This window comes from Acartia tonsa, chromosome 1 (genome assembly GCF_053477335.1).
Source record: "Acartia tonsa isolate MP-2025a chromosome 1, ASM5347733v1, whole genome shotgun sequence".
Lineage (NCBI taxonomy): Eukaryota > Metazoa > Arthropoda > Copepoda > Calanoida > Acartiidae > Acartia > Acartia tonsa.
The window spans coordinates 52,310,434-52,327,339 of NC_137260.1; the positions used below are offsets into that span (position 1 = coordinate 52,310,434).

General features: G+C 33.9%; 4 protein-coding genes across 4 annotated transcripts in view; all 4 read right to left on the reverse strand.

The window, feature by feature from the left end:
• CYLD (ubiquitin carboxyl-terminal hydrolase CYLD) overlaps window positions 1–1,607 on the reverse strand; it is an 82,880-nt gene extending 81,273 nt beyond the window's left edge. The window contains exons 1-4 of the mRNA XM_080175669.1: window positions 1,490–1,607; window positions 946–1,077; window positions 513–613; window positions 101–213 (exon numbers count right to left, since the gene is read on the reverse strand). Coding sequence (XP_080031795.1) covers window positions 101–213; window positions 513–613; window positions 946–1,077; window positions 1,490–1,537 — 394 coding nt within the window. The 5' untranslated portion in view covers window positions 1,538–1,607. The remainder of the gene's footprint in view (window positions 1–100; window positions 214–512; window positions 614–945; window positions 1,078–1,489) is intronic.
• A 483-nt stretch (window positions 1,608–2,090) lies between these two features.
• EMC5 (ER membrane protein complex subunit 5) lies at window positions 2,091–3,947 on the reverse strand. The gene is made up of 5 exons (XM_080175764.1): window positions 3,856–3,947; window positions 3,652–3,709; window positions 3,028–3,136; window positions 2,501–2,584; window positions 2,091–2,309 (listed from the first exon to the last, which is right to left on the reverse strand). The coding sequence occupies exons 1-5, from the start codon at window positions 3,890–3,892 to the stop codon at window positions 2,217–2,219; spliced, it is 381 nt and encodes a 126-aa protein (XP_080031890.1). The 5' UTR covers window positions 3,893–3,947; the 3' UTR covers window positions 2,091–2,216.
• LOC145331060 (uncharacterized) lies at window positions 3,900–11,326 on the reverse strand. The gene is made up of 7 exons (XM_080175677.1): window positions 11,216–11,326; window positions 9,169–10,257; window positions 8,829–8,942; window positions 8,318–8,365; window positions 7,659–7,753; window positions 7,190–7,282; window positions 3,900–6,841 (listed from the first exon to the last, which is right to left on the reverse strand). Exons 2-7 carry the CDS (start codon window positions 10,255–10,257, stop codon window positions 5,011–5,013), a joined length of 3,270 nt encoding a protein of 1,089 aa, XP_080031803.1. The 5' UTR covers window positions 11,216–11,326; the 3' UTR covers window positions 3,900–5,010.
• Alg7 (Alg7 dolichyl-phosphate N-acetylglucosaminephosphotransferase) overlaps window positions 11,271–16,906 on the reverse strand; it is a 570,179-nt gene continuing 564,543 nt past the window's right edge. Inside the window, exons 4-12 of the mRNA XM_080175712.1 lie at window positions 15,832–15,914; window positions 15,453–15,527; window positions 14,764–14,908; window positions 14,444–14,558; window positions 14,074–14,117; window positions 13,276–13,461; window positions 12,805–12,890; window positions 12,512–12,605; window positions 11,271–11,899 (exon numbers count right to left, since the gene is read on the reverse strand). Of these exons, the coding sequence (XP_080031838.1) occupies window positions 11,771–11,899; window positions 12,512–12,605; window positions 12,805–12,890; window positions 13,276–13,461; window positions 14,074–14,117; window positions 14,444–14,558; window positions 14,764–14,908; window positions 15,453–15,527; window positions 15,832–15,914 (957 nt within the window). The 3' untranslated portion in view covers window positions 11,271–11,770. The remainder of the gene's footprint in view (window positions 11,900–12,511; window positions 12,606–12,804; window positions 12,891–13,275; window positions 13,462–14,073; window positions 14,118–14,443; window positions 14,559–14,763; window positions 14,909–15,452; window positions 15,528–15,831; window positions 15,915–16,906) is intronic.

Genomic DNA, 16,906 nt, shown 5'->3' on the forward strand with positions numbered 1-16,906 from the left:
TTTTTCAAGGTTACAGTATAAAGAAAATGATCTTTAAATGTGTAGTTAAATTTAATCATGTATAAAAATTTACATTACATTAAAATATTACAGTAGGTACCTGTTCCGTGAATATCGTCGAATAAAACCTTGTCCCCTATATGTAGTCTGGAAATATCAGCGAGCTGGCCCTTTATTACAAACTCGTAACATGCCTCAAGGTCGGATATTCCTCTGAAAAAAAGCAAAAAATAAATAAATAATCCCAACCACTTAATGTAAGAGGAGCTGTAATGTTAACAACGGAATTAATTCGAAAATATATATATAATTTCAGCTGATTTGTTCGTGATTTTTGGGGGCATCGTAAGATGACTTTTTTATCTGCCCTCAAATATTATTTTAGATTCATTTCGCTTGTTGGCTATACCATATTCCCGTCTAGTTGCTTGGAAAAGCGAAACCGCCGCGCTAGTCATAACTTATAATTATAATATAATGTTATCCAAATATGAAAAACAACGTTCACAGACCTTAACAATTGGAAGGTGAGGTCATCATTTCTTTCAGCGACGAGCTTTATTTCCGATACAAGAGGCACCATCTTCACATCTTTCTCATCCAATATGCTAACCTGATAATAACAAGTGGACTATTAGAACATATGATGGAGCATATGCCTTTAAATTACTTTAGTAAACTGTTTGTCCTATAAACAACCAAGCCTTTGATTCCATGACCTTTATCTGGAAGTCCTGAATGTGCAGGGTAACAAGTTGCGCCTGTTTTGGGCCAAGGAATAACTTTTAATGTCGCGCACCTCAAAAAGCAGCAATAGGAAGCATTTTAACGTCCATGGTTATAACGCAGTGTTGGGCCGAGATTCGAACTTATAACTTTTCACGAAAATGAGAATATAAGCTTCTTATTATGCCACAGTCGCGGGTCTAACATTATTTTACTTACCTCTATTGAGGTAGAATTTTGAATATTCCTGGTTGTATCATAGATCTGAACAAGACTGCCTCTAGGAACCCTGATCTTCTTTGTGGTTCCTCTCTCCACAACTCGGGAGTAATCAGTGTTTACCTGCCACCCCTAATCATTAATTACAAAATTGTTTTTGTTGGAAACATGTGAAAAATAGAAAAGCTAAGTAGCCATTCCGGTATAAATGTACACATTTTTCAAATATAAAATATCTTAACTTTTTCTTTGAATTCGTAATAACAAATATTCTAATATGTTTTTGTGCAAGTGTGAGGTATAATGCAACTACAGAAGAACTAGTATGCCTCCTACTTTTACGCCGGTAAAATTAATTTCTTGTAGAACAAATGCATGCTGTTATCGTTATCAGGATACAAAGATACAACATTATTACCTTTTTAGGAAAGTGTAAACAAACTTTTTTGGACAGAAAAAAATATTCGGCAAATATTCTTATCGAATAAAAGGCTATTGCAAAACTACGATTACAACAAAGTTAAAATATAAATGATTCTAATACCTCTCCAGCTGTCATAAGCATGTAGACGTCAGGTCTTACGACCCCCATGGTGGCGGTTGCCTTTCTAGTCGGATATTGTTGCACTTCTACATTATCAGGCACATTTTTATCATCTGACAAATGCAGTCCCAATTATGTAAATGTATGTATTTTTTAGTTTTTATGTGACTTATCTTAAATAGAGTACAAAATAAACAAAATTCTTCCATACATAAAACTTGTTTTTACAAAATTGTGTTTTGATATTAGAATTATTTTTAAGTAAACACTTCGAAAATTTGACAATTTTGGAAGAGAATAAAATTTCTAATTTTGTTATGCATTATCACATCACATTACTTTGGGTGAGTAAAAAAGCTCCAATAAAAAAGAATTTACCTACTCATCATAAGATTTTATTCTGGGAACTATTTTACTCATTTTTTCACATACATTAAAATTAATACAAGAAAATGAAGAAAAAAAAACACAATCTACCTAGCAATGATTTAATATCATGGATATTAAAAGTGTTAAGAGTGTAAATATCTTATTAGATAAAAAAAAATCAATGCCTATACATTATACAATGATTAAAATAATAAGTTTTTAATCCTAAATATCAGTCAGAAAAGTATATTTTCTCAGAAAAACAAAATAACTAACTAAAAACAATGCTAACTAAAAAAGGTACAAAAACATTAATTTGAAAAAGCTAAAGTATATGACATAATGTGGGAATGAATGGCTAGGACATGAATCTTGCAGGAATGTCTGTAACATTGTTGGTAGGATCAGCTGATTGGCCGGGTGGAGTGTAAAAGGGGGAGAAGCTTCTGCCCCTGTGATATCAATCATTAGAATTAAAAGGTTCATATTATGTATGTCATGCGCCTAACAAACTAGCATTATTCACTCTTATTATCTTGCGTTCTATATTGCTATAAATAACAATATATCCATAAAAGAAGGGTTCTGTTTTAGAACAAAATAATAGTTTTAATCTTTTTATTTTTAATTCTAATGTTGATTCCTGTGACAAAATGTGTAAAATGAAGGCCTATTCTTTAGGGTCTCCCAGGATTGTCCCTCCAGCTCCTCTGTTGCTCGGATTTCCTACAAAATAACAATTAATGTGAAGAAACTTACAAACAAAAAATGGGGAATGAATGGTAATTAGATCCAGGGACGTCCAAGGGGGGGAGGGAAGGGATATAGTGTGATTATCCCACAAAAATTACCCCCCTATTTTATTTATTTTTACCCCCCCCCCCGCCCACCAGGAATTAAAAAGCTTGGAAGTCCTTGATTAGATCACTAACCCTTCTTAAGAATATTTAAATGTTTATGGCTATTTTGGGGGAGGGTACCACCTTCCTCCCAAGAGAAATCGCCACTAAATATGACCTATCCCCAAAGGCCTCTAGTGGCTAAGCCGCTAGTGTAATAATATAGAAGATAAATGTAACAAGTAAAATACCTATATAATTTATTTTCCACCTGAGATTTAAGAACTTTCTCTTATACCAATATTTTCTTGAGTTATAATAAAATCTCACCTTAAAATCTCCTGCAATGAATAGAACGCCCGTCATTGTGAGTATTAATGATAGAACTGTTTGAATTACAATATCTACTGGAATCATCATATAATGGAGCTCAGAGTTCCTAAAATAAATCATTATTGTATCGATTAGTGTAACACACAAACACACACACATACAAACTTTTTGGGACACAAGGCAATAGAAATTGAAAAGTGCATTGAAATTTGTTTTTAATTGGTGGATGATCCGAACACTATAGGAATTTTTTTCTAAAAGTCATAAAAAAAAACAATATTGTTATTTAGTACTTTTTGTTATGGTGTCAAAAAGTGTCACATCCGCGCCCCATTCTGTAAAATATTTTAGATTTTTCTAGTTAGGAGCAATCTAATTTCCAATGTTGTAAGATGTTTAATTAAAATATTTCCCATAGTTAAGGGAAACTGTAAAAAAATCTTTCATGCCAGCTACGAACAAACCCTAGTTTTAAGGTAATTGCGATTCTAAAAATGTAAATGCAATGGCATATTCTAAACAATTAGAAGATTTAAACCACGAAAGTAAACTTTGAACTAAATCTTTCCTATTTCTCATATTCCTAGGTAGCCAAAAAGAGAAAATTAAATCATGTTTTACCTGGAATAATACCTCCATTCTGCAGCGGAGTATGCTGCATGTACCATACAACCTAAACCTATGCAAAAATAAAGTTAGTTTAAAAATCTACCTAAAATCTTCCTAAGTTCCTAATGACTCCATTATTTAAAATAAAATCAACTGTAATATTCTAAATTCTTATTGAAAAACTGTCAATAATAATCTTTAAAATGAATGCTTTACCTGCAAAAACAACAGATTTGTAAAATGTCCGCGACATTCTAATATTCTGTAAAGAGTAAAAATGCAGTTGTTTGAATTATGTAACCAGGCACTAAGGGTTTATCCAGGAGAAAATGGGTATTCAAATGGACAACAATATATTAAAGTATTTGGCTATAGATTTAACATAATTCAATACATACAGAATTTGAATGGGAGAGCAGAAGTATTGATTTTTCAAACAAACACAAAAAAAAACTCAGCCAGTTGCAGCCCCTGTGTCAGTTACCCAGTTGCTTTGTGTAATCTAAATAGAGAGGAACCGCTGAAAACCGCATTTTTTACAAACAAAAATTTCAGCCTGAAATGACAATATTCTGCGTAAGCGACGATAACGCCTTCATTTTATCACAGATCTACCGTACATGCCATGCAAAGTCTTAGAATTGTTGAGTTTTTTGGTATTTGTTTCAAACTGACAATTTCGCTCTCCCTCTTTTTTTTTACTGAAAAGTATATGAATCGTATTCTTATTAGGTATATATTTTTTAAAAAAATAATAAATAACCCATTATCTCTCAATTCCTGGATTTCTATCTCATTATTGAACACTTTACGTAGCAATGAGGAAAACTGTATCAAGTAAATTCAATGTAAAGCTGACAAATACTTAAAAATTCATCACAATAAAAATTACATTTGGTAGGTATGTAATACATACAAGTTTCATTTTTCTTTACAGTCATTAAATTCAATACAATATTGGTGTAAATATATCATACCATAAGGAAGATAAATATTAAGCAGTTCAATTTGGCTAATTTACTATAATAATAAAATATACAATCTAATCTATCAATTGGACCTCAGTCTCCTACATTTAACAATATGGATGAGTTGTTTTATCAATACAATATATGAATGGTAAGCAAAATAGAATTAGTTTACTTTATGGTGCAATGTAAATATTTTCATGAATTGTAAATGGAAAGATAATTCTTACACTGGAAAACATGCAAAAGCATTTCATGACAAAGCTAAAATATACATAAATTGTTGTAAGCAAATAGGTATATGAGAAAATAATCAGAGATTTCTAATTAACTAAAAATATTAAGTTTAGCATCTAAATATGTAAAAGTATATCAATGAAGAGCAATAAAAAATATATTCATTCTAATCTTCATCTTGATTTTCATGATCATTAGCAGCTGAATTATAATTATTAGATGCAGCTTCAGTAACCGTTGTTATCAATCCTCTATTGGAAGCAGTTGGAGCAACACCACTGCTAATTCTAGCCGCTACTGGCTCAAGAGTAATCCCTAGCAGTCGGGTAGCATCCCCAAGACTCATAGAAACACCTTGACTGCTGCCTACTACACCAGAATGATTCAATCCTATTGACGGTCCTGTGCTAGTTATTATAGATGGTGGTGGTACCATTTGAGGTACTGACAGAGGGCCATGGGAAATTGAAGTTGGTATAGCAAAACTGTTCCTTGCCCCACTACTAAGACTGCTATGATTTTCAGAAGCAGCAGCCGCATTTAACATAGCCGCAACTTGTTCAGCAGCTGCGGCTAAATTGACAGCATTGCCACCACTGTTGACAAATCCACCACGCGGTCCTTGCTGGCGCAGATCCATAAACTGGTTGGAATGATGGTTGGAAGAGCTAGCTGGAGTTGAGGTTATCATTGAGGATGACCCCGACTGTCTGTATTGCAATTGGTGGTGGTGCTGCTGTAATTGTTGTTGGTGACGGTGTGACGATCTCCTTGATGAGGACCTACTGGAGCTATGTGAGGAAGAGTGCCTACTACTGCTGCTACTACTACTACCACCATGTGAAGAACTATGACGGCTACTGCTGCTTCGATGGCCAGAATTAGATTCTGAGATTGGAACTAGATTGACTCGAGTACCAAGACGGCGTAGCGCTCCTACTAAGGATAACGCACTGTTACTTGATGATCTACTGCTACTACCTGATACAGTAGGAGGTCGTGATTGTGTAGGTGCTGGTAATCCCTGTCCTAGATACGGTGGTATACTGTTGCTTCTAGTCAGGGTAGATGGTCCCTGACCACCTCCTACACGTCTACTTCCTTGAGACAAATCAAGTACTTCAGTGTGATCAGGAACAGTGGCTGGAAGTGAATTTATAGCTGACGGGTCAGAAAGATTTGCCGGCCTTGACATTTCTGGCTGATAAACATGTAGCCGGTCAGAGCGGACCAGCACTTGATTTTGTGAGACAGTCTGGCGTGTATGCTTGCTACGCACACCACGCATTTGTGATATCACCTGACTGTACATTCTATATTCTTCAGCAGTCAGAGGACGTGCATCTTCGCCCAATTTGTGCACAGGTATCTGACCTGAACTACCAGTTCTATGTTGGCCTTTACTAGGTGCTGGCTTCTTGCTTGTTTCACTTATAAACTCGCGTTGTAAAGGAATGTTCAACATCAAATTATCCGGAACAAACTCAGTTGTGCGATTTCGGCTGTCAAGCGCTTGTAGTTTCCTCGACGACATTTGAGGTACAACTTGGAGATTAGTGGAGGGTGGAGATATATTCCGCCACATAATAATAATATTCTCCACCATATGCTTTACCTGGCCAGCAGTTAAACGTTTGCTTGGATCTGTGACCAGCAAACGTCTGATGAGACTTCTGGTATCCTCACTTACACGACCATCCTCAGGAATTGTATAATCAGCAGCTTTAATTTTATTAAATAACTCCTGTGGGACATTATCATAGAAGGGAAACTGTCCATACAACATTGTGTACAATACCACACCCAGAGCCCACATATCACTTGGTTTCCCCAGGTATGGCTTACCACTAAGTACATCTGGGGATATATAGGCTGGTGATCCACGCTGGTCCTTTAATGGGTCATCCTCCCGCATTAAGTGTTTGCCAAGGCAGAAGTTTGTTAGGGTGACTGTGTGGTTACGCTTGTCCAATACTATGTTTCCAAGTTTTAAGTCCCTAAACAAAAAATAAAAGCTGTAAATACAACATGATTTAGAAATGAAGATTAATTTTTATTTTTTTTATTTTGGGGTTGGGTGGTTTCGGGAGAGTTTCCAATTCCATTGGTTAGCAAGGATTTAAGGATATCAAAATGAAAGATATACGATAAAAACCAGTTTTGTTAGACCAGAGGGGTCATAGGTCCGATTTAAGAAAATGGTATTTGTATATAATGATTTTTAATTTAACATTCGAAGAACACTGGCTATTGTGAGATTCAAGATTTTTCAGAATGGCTTAGAACCGGTTCTAATCAAGCGGATATTAATCAGTTTGGAAGCCATATACTGGAATAATTTTTACCTATGAACAATATTTTTCTTGTGTAGATTATCAACAATTCCAACCACATTATTGAATATGACCAGGGTCTCACGTTCTGACAATTTCTTTTCTCTAGAATTATAAATAATGTTAGGTATTTTGTTAAAGTCTTTTCTTAAATATAAAATACACTAAAGCAACGTGATGTATATATCATATGTCTGTCTGTATGTTTGTGTGCCTACTTGCCTTCTTTTTAAATGTTGTATGTCTGATGGTAAGACCTCGAAAACAGCTCAATAAAAGGGAGTAAAACAACACTCTAAGATGAAACCCGAAAAAAATCCTCCCTGCCCACGAAAAAAGACTGGGGGACAAGATAATCAGGTCAAAATCTTTCTTTACCTCTAGGCGTCTTCAGAAACAAAGTATTACAAAGAGAAGAAGTTAAGACATAAATATCGTATTTTAATTTCTACTAAAAGTTAATCAGGTATGCAATATTTACCTAATAACATGATGTTGTAAATTAACCAGGTCTTGTGTATGATTGGAAAAGCTATGCTGAGCCACACAATCCAAAACAAGGACAACTCTTTTCACCTAAATAAGAAAATTACCATCATAAAAAAGACAAAAATGAAAAAATAGGAAGAAAAAAAAATTAATCTCAAATATTTATCTACTGCGAAGCTTTTCTATCATCAGGGCACGTTTATCAGTATGTTCAAGTGTTTAAAGTGTTCTAGTCCTATGTTCTACCGCTTGATTTTAGAGATTCGATCCTATGAATGTTGTCATTCTTGTTTTTTTATTAGAATTTATTTTTTTTAAAGAAGAGGTTAGCAAAATTCGTTCTCAGAAATAAAGACAGGAACAAAGAATAATGCATCCGAAGAAAAACTATTTAACGATGATTTAAACAAAGTAGGTAAAGTAATAAAGAAAAGTTTCAACAAATATCTATCCACTATCCAGTACAATAATACATAGCATAAAGTTACCAAGAATGAAAAAAACTGCGAAACATGAATTATATAGATATAAAACTGTTTTTTACTTTTTACTTGTTTATGTAGAAAAGCAACTTTAATGTAATCAACAAATGCTTTGATAAAACTTGTTTTTTTAATTAGATATTGATGCAATATATAATGTAGAAATGACCTGGCGTCCTGTGTAAACCAAATTGTTTTCAACTCCTGTTTCTTCTTCCTAAATATACAAATTGTTTATACTTACAAAATTTCTCAAAATGCTTTTACTATGCTGAAAACAATACTAACCTAGAGGACGGGACGATATCTTATTTTTATTATTATATGTATAAACACATTTAATTTTTTTTTTTTTTTTTTTTTTTTTTTTTATCTCTGAACCAAACCTTACTTAATGCTCTACATGGTTTTATGGTTATACGTACGTCCTTCAGAAAACCAACCCCTTGATTGCACGACCTTTGTCCTAACTGTACTTGGCATTGAGTTGCGCCTGATTTGGGACCAGGTATTCTCTCTACTTTAACTATTTATGTCGCGCACCTGACATAGCAGCAGTAGGAACCATTTTTAATGTTTTAAGTTATGACGCGGTGTCGAGCCAAGATTCGAACCTGTCAATTCCCGACAACAAGAGGATGCGCGGGTATAGAATACTAGGTAGGTAATTTTTAAGATACCTGAAAAGCGATATCAGTAAAAGTAGCATGTTTCTGAATAACCCCAGGTTCTCCTTCCAGTAGGGTTAACAAAGAGTTTTCTGTATGAAGTAACATTTTTCCTTGCCTCTCATCCTTAAAAATAATCAATTTAGTTTTCATAAAAACTTATGCCTTTTCTTGTTTTAAGACACGTGACCTTACTATTTCATAGAATGACTGAAGGATCCAACAAAACAGGAATTAATCCAATATTTATTTTCTATCTACAGACAACTGTCTATAATAATAATCTTTTTTTGCATTATATTACTTGGGCATCATAAAGAACAGTTTTTAACAAACAAATTAAAATTTTAACCTGTGTTTCTTTGGTGCCAATTCCGAGGTGTAAAATTTTGAGCAAATAGTATCTATCCATCCCATCCCTCCTTCCCAGACAGTGTTCAATACATTTGACAGGTGAGATTCCTAACTTTGGTCCTATCAGATAATTTCCAGTTCGGCGTACATGAGATTTGACGGGGGTTCCTGCGAGTAATTTCTGTAGCAACTTCTTTGCTTTGTCAGCACTCTTGTGCTTTTTACTTCGTGTCTCTTCAACTATGCTGTCAATTTCGTCCGATGTTCTGGCTTGCTGTGGCCGCTCTTTTCTTTTTTGGCCTCTGGTAAACGCAAAGCCATCTGTTCTGCTGGATCCTTCAGCCATGGCTGTTCCCCTAGAATGACTTGGACCCGGCTGTGGATCCTGTTCCGAAGCTGGAGGTGAACTGGATGTTTGAACAGCTCCTGCTGACCGCTGGACCTGTGTCTCAACATGCTGCACCTGACTTGACAGTTGAGATTCATTGTTGTCAATATCACCACCTGGGACAGGTCGGAAATCAGCAACAGTAACTTCTGACATCTGGGAATTATCATCTACATCCTCTCCAAGATTAGGGACCTCAGCATCCTGATGACCAGAACCATTTTCCTCAACAGCAAACGGATTTATGCTTAGTCCAGATGGTCCTTCAACAGAATCTTGTCTTCCTAAAATTGCGGCAGCATTGGAATTATTAACAACTACAACAGATTCTCGAGGTTCATTGCTGGCATTGTCATTATTTTCCATCAACTCAACGCTGGGAGGATTATTTGTCTCCTGTTCTTCCTGACTATCCTGACTAGTATCATCTCCACCAGCCTCTGTTGCTCCATTACTATCTCCATCCCCATTGCTATCACCACCTTGACTATCATCATTCATTTCTGCATCCTCTCTGTTCTGATCCATGTTTAAAGTGCTAGGAACGTCCTGGTCTGCTATTCCTATTTCATGACTGGTGCTAGGGGCGTGATAGTCAACTGCAACGGAGACGGGAACATTTTGAGATGAATCTGTTGGTAAGTTGATGGATTCAGATGCTCCTTCTGGGACAACACCTGCATCATTTTCTTGTTCCATCTAAAAATAACAAAAAATTCTAAAAACAATAAACAATTAAAAACAGCCAATAAAGGTTCAAACTTTAATCAATGTAAGTTTATTCCTGTAATTTATGTTCTTATTTTTAATATTTTTATTTGAAGTCAGAAAATTGACATGTATGATGTAAGTATGTACCTAATAACATAGAAAAGAAAACTTTTTAGATTACTTCAATACAAACACATTGTTGTTACGCAGGGAGGAAGGTAGGGGACAATGGGCAATTAATTCAATTTGAGAGTTTTCGCTGAAAAGCCACGAAAACCAGATTTATCCAGCAAATTTGAAGAAAATTTTAAAGTGTATAGGGTTATATAAATTAGATACCTAACTCAAAACGAGAAAGAGTTCTAAGAAGAAAAGCATCTACTTATAAAATTGGTTACCAGACATCACAATAAAGTAAACATTCTGTAATTTATCACTTGAAAAATTACCCTCAGAACATCTCCATCCCCTCCCTAGATATTATTATCTACCACCAAAATTCAATAGGGTTTTTGATTGTTTATTACACAAAAATCACAGTAGAGTTTCTAGACATGAAAAAAAATTGGCACTGTTACAGGCTGATGCCTATATATATACCCTGAAGAGTAGAATTCGATCGGTTCAGTGGTTACCAAGATCTTAAGGGACGGACGGACAGAAGCTACTTTGTATAATAGATTTATTTTTTGCCTGCTAGAATTTGTGTTAATTGTTTCATTCATAACAAATTCCGTGGTAAACGTTGCGCTAGTCCCCAAAGTCCCCAAATTCAGTCAAAATTCTTCACGAACACATTAAGCTGGTCCCCAAGGTTTGAAACCCTAAAATATTGAATATTTAATCCATTGTCCCCTCCCTTCCTCCCTGGTTGTTACGGCACTAGAAATTCCCTTTTTGGATGAAAAAAAAGTAAACTAGATAGTTCAATGCTTTTAAATCCTACCTTTCTTTATAGGTATGATGGATAACTAGGTTTTAAATACTTCTTCTTTGGCATATTTTCTGAAACAAACAATAACAATTAGGTAACAAAAATATCAAACTACATGTATATAAATATTGTATAAACATTTTTTTCTAAAGCATTACTAGTAGATTTTATTGAAATTCAATACTATTACCATTAAAAAATTAAACTTGAATCTAACAATATTCATGTGTTTGGTCTATGTAAATCCATGTAAAGATTCATAGTTTCATAAGTTTGAATAATGTGTACAATATCACTATATCACAGAAAAGGTATGTGCGCTTATGTGCTAAAGAAATCACAATTTCTAAAATTTTACAAAAATAAAACCAGACTTAAATAATGAAAAGAATGTAAGGTTTATCGTATTAAGGACTATTTAATGGCACAAAACACCAGAAACAGATGTTAAATAAAAAAAATAAGCTCTAAACATCTACAAAGTAAAATAAATTGGGTTGAAACATTGTGACAACAAAAACTAAGTGTAAAATAAATAAATAACAAACATGAACTTGATTAAACTCCCTAAACAACAATTTCTCCAAACAGCAGATGGGCCAAAGGATATCTGACCATAAACGCCAGGATACTGCAAACAAACTGGACTCCAAGTAGGGTTATGGTCAGGCTTTGCTCGTGCATGGGTCCATAAAACTAAAGAAATAAGAGTAAAATCAGCACTGAATAATCACGATTAGAAACACAATTAGAAAGTTACCACATTAGTAATATAGGTGCTTTTAGTTTTACATCCTATTCGTTATGTTAGAATTATTATATTGGACGTAATTGTCTCTTCAAAATTAAAATCACTATAGAAATAGAAAAATATTTTGATTTAGTGCAGTTCACGGTAAAATGTTCCTTGTAACGATTATCTCCAAAAATCTATGGACATTAAAGACTGCTTGCTACAAAACGGCTGAACGTACATGTCATACCCGCACCCGTGTAAAGCTGCGTAACAAACAAGGCCTATAAATAGTATGGAATAGCCAAGATCCAATGGATCACAGGAAAAGCTTCACTGAAGAGAAAACGCTTAATATAAGTCTTTTTAGCGCATTTATGTACACTGCCAGATAACTGCATTATTGAGTAATGGCTTTTCCAGATTATTTGTAGTTCTTCTTTTGTTTGTTAAAATTTTGTGCAAGCATAATCTATACGTTCCTCCGTTAACAGCCTTTGGAGATAATCATTACTAGGAACATTTTTACCGTGAATTACACTAGATCCAAATACTTTATTATAAAATAATCTTACCTTCAAAATGAGATTAATTATAGTAAGATTATTATATTGAACAGTCTCATTTCCTTTCGTCTCTTTCCTTATCACGTGCAGAAAGCCAAGTTTACTAAAATTAAAATTATTTTATAAAACATAAACAATCCTTTGTTGTCTAATTGTAATTCCCTTTACCTATTGATTTATCTTTCCTAGTGTTTGGATATTTTTCGTTTTAAGCGTTAAATGAATTACAGGTCAACCAAAATATATACCTAGTAGTTTAAATTTTTACTTTTGTGAATGTTAAATGTAAAAATAACTTAAACCTTAAAACGTTAATGATAAGTTTCCCCAAAGGTTTGATTTCATTCCAATTAGCTGTAGTTGTTGACATTGTAACTACATCGTCTTCCTAAAGATAAAGCTTTTTAAAATATTATGTTAAAAATTGATGTTATATCATATATATTATATATACATATTGTTTAATTCTTTCATGTTTTCAAAGGACAACCATTTTTCTTTGCAAAAACATTAAAAAGTGTTTAAAGCTAATTTGGAATCGTTATGAGGAATTTAAAAGTTTTTAGTTTCATATAGTTCAATCTTTATTACTTAAATCAAAATAAGTGTTCCCATAAGTTACGTGCACATCAATTCACCATTGGAATGTGAACCTTTAGGGCGAAAAAAAGGATAAGTTAGTTCTTCCTAATATGTTGTTTTAGAGGGGTGTTAACTCCTAACTTTTGCCTGCCACTTGGTCCTATATTTGAGTAAGATAGAAAAAGACTTACTTTTATATATTTGGGCAATCTGTGTCTTGGGCAAGGCAGGATATGAAACAACTGTGGTAGGCTGTACAGAAAGTTCAATATTTGTGGGATAAAGAAAAGGAGAAGGGTTTTAGAAAAGTGTCCGAGAATTGAAACTACAGCAAATGTCATCCCTGAGAAGTAACAGAACGTGTCTCCAGCAAAAACCTAAAAAACACAATTTTAATTTAAGAAAAAAACATATTTTAATTACCTAATTAACAACTATTAAGTAGTTGCCCTATTAAGAGCTGAACTGAAATAAGAGGGGGGGAAGTTTTGACACATTTACGTAAACAGTGAGTATAGGCTTTATCTTTGGACTGAGAGGATAGGTTATAAAAATAATAATAATAATTCTTATATGATGAATTTTCCCAAGTATTAAGATTTTTGGATAGGCCTCCAGGTTCAGGAGCTACAGGCCTCCAGTTTCATGAGCTGTAGGCCTTCAGGTGGTCTCTGGACAGGTAAAAATAATTTTTGTAAAGATAAAGAGGTCAACTTATATGCATCTTTTTTGTTGAAATATGTTGATAACATTTAAAAATATGCATATTTTGTCATAAAAAATGATTTTTACTCATAAAAAAAAGTTGGATTTTGGTTTTTACCTGTCCAGAGGCCACCTAGAGGCCCATTCAAAAAATCTTAAAACTTGAAAAAATGTATCATATACGAATGATTTTATCCCTAATAACCTATCCTCTCAGTCTAAAGATAAAGCCTATACTCACTGTTTACGCAAATGTGTCAAATCTTCCCCCCCTCTTGTTTTACCTTGCTAGGATACCAATTGTGAACCAACAGCGCTGTAGTTGTTCCTAAAAAAACATTAACCTTCCTAATCTATGTATCTAGTCGGGGATCGATAAATTGATGTACATCCCCAATGATGATACACAATATTACCCCTTTTGTAGATTTCTATTAGTGGTTATAACGTTTTGGCATTCAACCAAATGAACCAACCAATCAAAATTCAATAAAAGTACCCAAGGTTGCTAAGCCAACGAATAAGAAAACTTTGGGGACTAGTGTAATAAACGGCCCCTTATCTAGTACTATATTTTTTCAATATGTGTACATTTTTATAAATAAGATATTTTACATGTTTTTGAATTTATTTTTCAAATTATATAATTCTTACCAATATATGGAAGAATGAAATAGAGTGAAAATTCATGATAGCTTCTGGATAGCCCACTAAGAGATGTTAAGTTAAACACCATCACACTAACTGCTATTATCAAACTTTGTCCAACCTGCAACATGGTTAGATTATTACATAAAACTAAATTCAAAACTTATAATGTAATTTTTCTTTCACTTTTTCATCCCTAGCTGTATATTTATAATTTAAAAAGTTTTATTGTTTTAAAAAACCTAGTATGATTTTAAAAATTCAGATTTAGTGGATTAATAAACAAAACGTATTATGTTACTTCTTTATGGAGTCTTATTTCTTACCTCAAGTCCATTGATGCCAGCTAGAATATTGATGGCATTAGTTGCAAATACTGCCAGTAACCCCATGTATACATAGTACAAGATTCCAAGCTTCACACTTGTACCAAGAATACCCCGCAGCAGTAGAGGAACTACTATTTCTGTCCTGAAAAGTAAAAATTTATAAATGTATTTGCATGAATCATACTGTTTAATATTTTTCACAATTATAAATATTCTACATATTAAATATTGACTCACCAATATTCAAACAACGTGTGATAGAAGTAATAAAGTTTATTACGCTTAGAATAGGGACTATTTTGTCCATTGGTAGCTCAGCAACAGCTAGCTAACCTCGGATAACCTTAAGTGGACTAGATGGATACACCACATGATCTTGCTTAATCGTGTTTATAATTATATAGTTAAATATCCCTCAGATTACCAACCATTTAGTTGCACGACTTTGATAGGAAGTCCTAACTGTGCATAGTAATGAGTTGCGCCTGTGCGGGCTAAGGCATTACACTTACACTTACTGGCATGCATAGCAGCAGTTGATACTTTTTGCGTCTAAAGTTATACCGCAGTTCTTGTGCGATTCAAACCATTTTAACTTCCCGTCATGTCAACGCGCAGATGCGCTACTTGTTAGGCGAGAGCCAACACAAAATTCTCATTTAATATTGAAAGTAATGTTTATAAACCTGTTTTCAGTGACATAATAAACCATTAACATCGGCAAAGAAGCCATACTTGGTAATAATAACTTGTGTCGCCATCTGAATATAAAAAAATATGTGCTGTCGAAAATTTTATGTTTATAAGAATATTAAAATAGAATAGCAATAACAAACTAACATAAAGAAAAAAATTTTATTTTAAAGAGCGGTTAGGTAGAAAGGAGAATAAAAATAATGTTAAACAAACATCCTAAATTTTTCCTCCCCTTTTCAAACAGTTTGATATTAATAAATCAATAAAGGGTTTGTGTTTTGATTTCTAACTTCAGTGAAATTGGGTCCAATATTAGAGAATTTTTTTTTAAACGTAAGAAAAAAAGTTATTGATGTTTTATCTTTTTACCTCAAATCCAATACGTCATCAGCAAACCCAAGTAATAACATACAGGTCATAGACAATAATGCAGCTATTAATTGAACAAACTCCTAAAACAATATAAATGCTATTAGCAATTTTTAGAAAATTTACGGTCAATACCGATTTATAAAGTATACTCTTTTTATCAGACGACACGTATTTAAATCTCCAACCACACTAAAATCCACCCCAAATTAATCCTAGGTCAAGTTGACCGGAAACAACCTTTCAACCCTTTTTCTTAAATGACCGCAATCATTCCTTTCCCCTCATGACCGTAGTTGAATAAGTACGACCGGAACTTGATTTTGACCGCCTAATACGAATATAAATACACAATGAAGAATAGTAGAAGTCATCAGTTTAACTGAATAACTCAAACAAACAACAACAATGTTTTCAAAACTACCTACTTGTTATTATTACATTGATGAAAACCAGCGAAGCAAGTGAACTAAACTTGGATGTAAAATCGGTATTATCTGGAAGACTGGAAGTTGCCCAATGCCTGAGCAAATGTTCCAGATTTGATTCCTCTGGATTAGATCATGACTCTTGTATGGGTATGTGCCTGGAGCCCCATATGTGTGAGTATTCATGGTTGTGTACAGGTACAGATGGATGTATCCAGGGATGTTCCAGTAATTCTGGTATCCAGGTAAACATTGTCCAACTCTGGCAGGATGAAGATCAAGTATTCTGGAGAATGGATGGTGCAAGTGTTTCTATCCTTCTTGGTCTGGACTCAACACAAATGTGGAGTATAATAGGAGAACCTGGAGTTTATACACAATACAAACTTGATCAATATACACAAAACAGATTCAAACACCTCGCTGTGGTTGCTGTATCAGACTCTGGTATTCAAGATTCAAGGATGTTGGATATTACAAAGTTTAAACCTACAACAATATCTACCACAACAGTTGAAACAGACATTATTCATGAAAAACTTGTTGATCAACCAGAATCCACAGAAATCTCCGCCTACTCTACTCAAGATATTCTTCTATTTATTCTTGCTTTAATTACAATCCTTGTTACACTTTCAACACTTGTC

Excerpts from the sequence above, each read along its gene's own strand:
- LOC145331060 (XM_080175677.1), bottom strand. The coding sequence starts at position 10,257 with ATGGAACAAGAAAATGATGCAGGTGTTGTCCCAGAAGGAGCATCTGAA. Across the intron at positions 8,366-8,828 it reads TTACTGATATCGCTTTTCAG|GAAGAAGAAACAGGAGTTGA; the intron begins GTATCTTAAAAA and ends TTGTATATTTAG. Across the intron at positions 7,754-8,317 it reads TGGTTTACACAGGACGCCAG|GTGAAAAGAGTTGTCCTTGT; the intron begins GTCATTTCTACA and ends TTTCTTATTTAG.
- EMC5 (XM_080175764.1), bottom strand. The coding sequence starts at position 3,892 with ATGTCGCGGACATTTTACAAATCTGTTGTTTTTGCAG. Across the intron at positions 2,585-3,027 it reads TCATTGCAGGAGATTTTAAG|GAAATCCGAGCAACAGAGGA; the intron begins GTGAGATTTTAT and ends GTTATTTTGTAG. Across the intron at positions 2,310-2,500 it reads TTTACACATTTTGTCACAGG|GGCAGAAGCTTCTCCCCCTT; the intron begins AATCAACATTAG and ends TGATATCACAGG.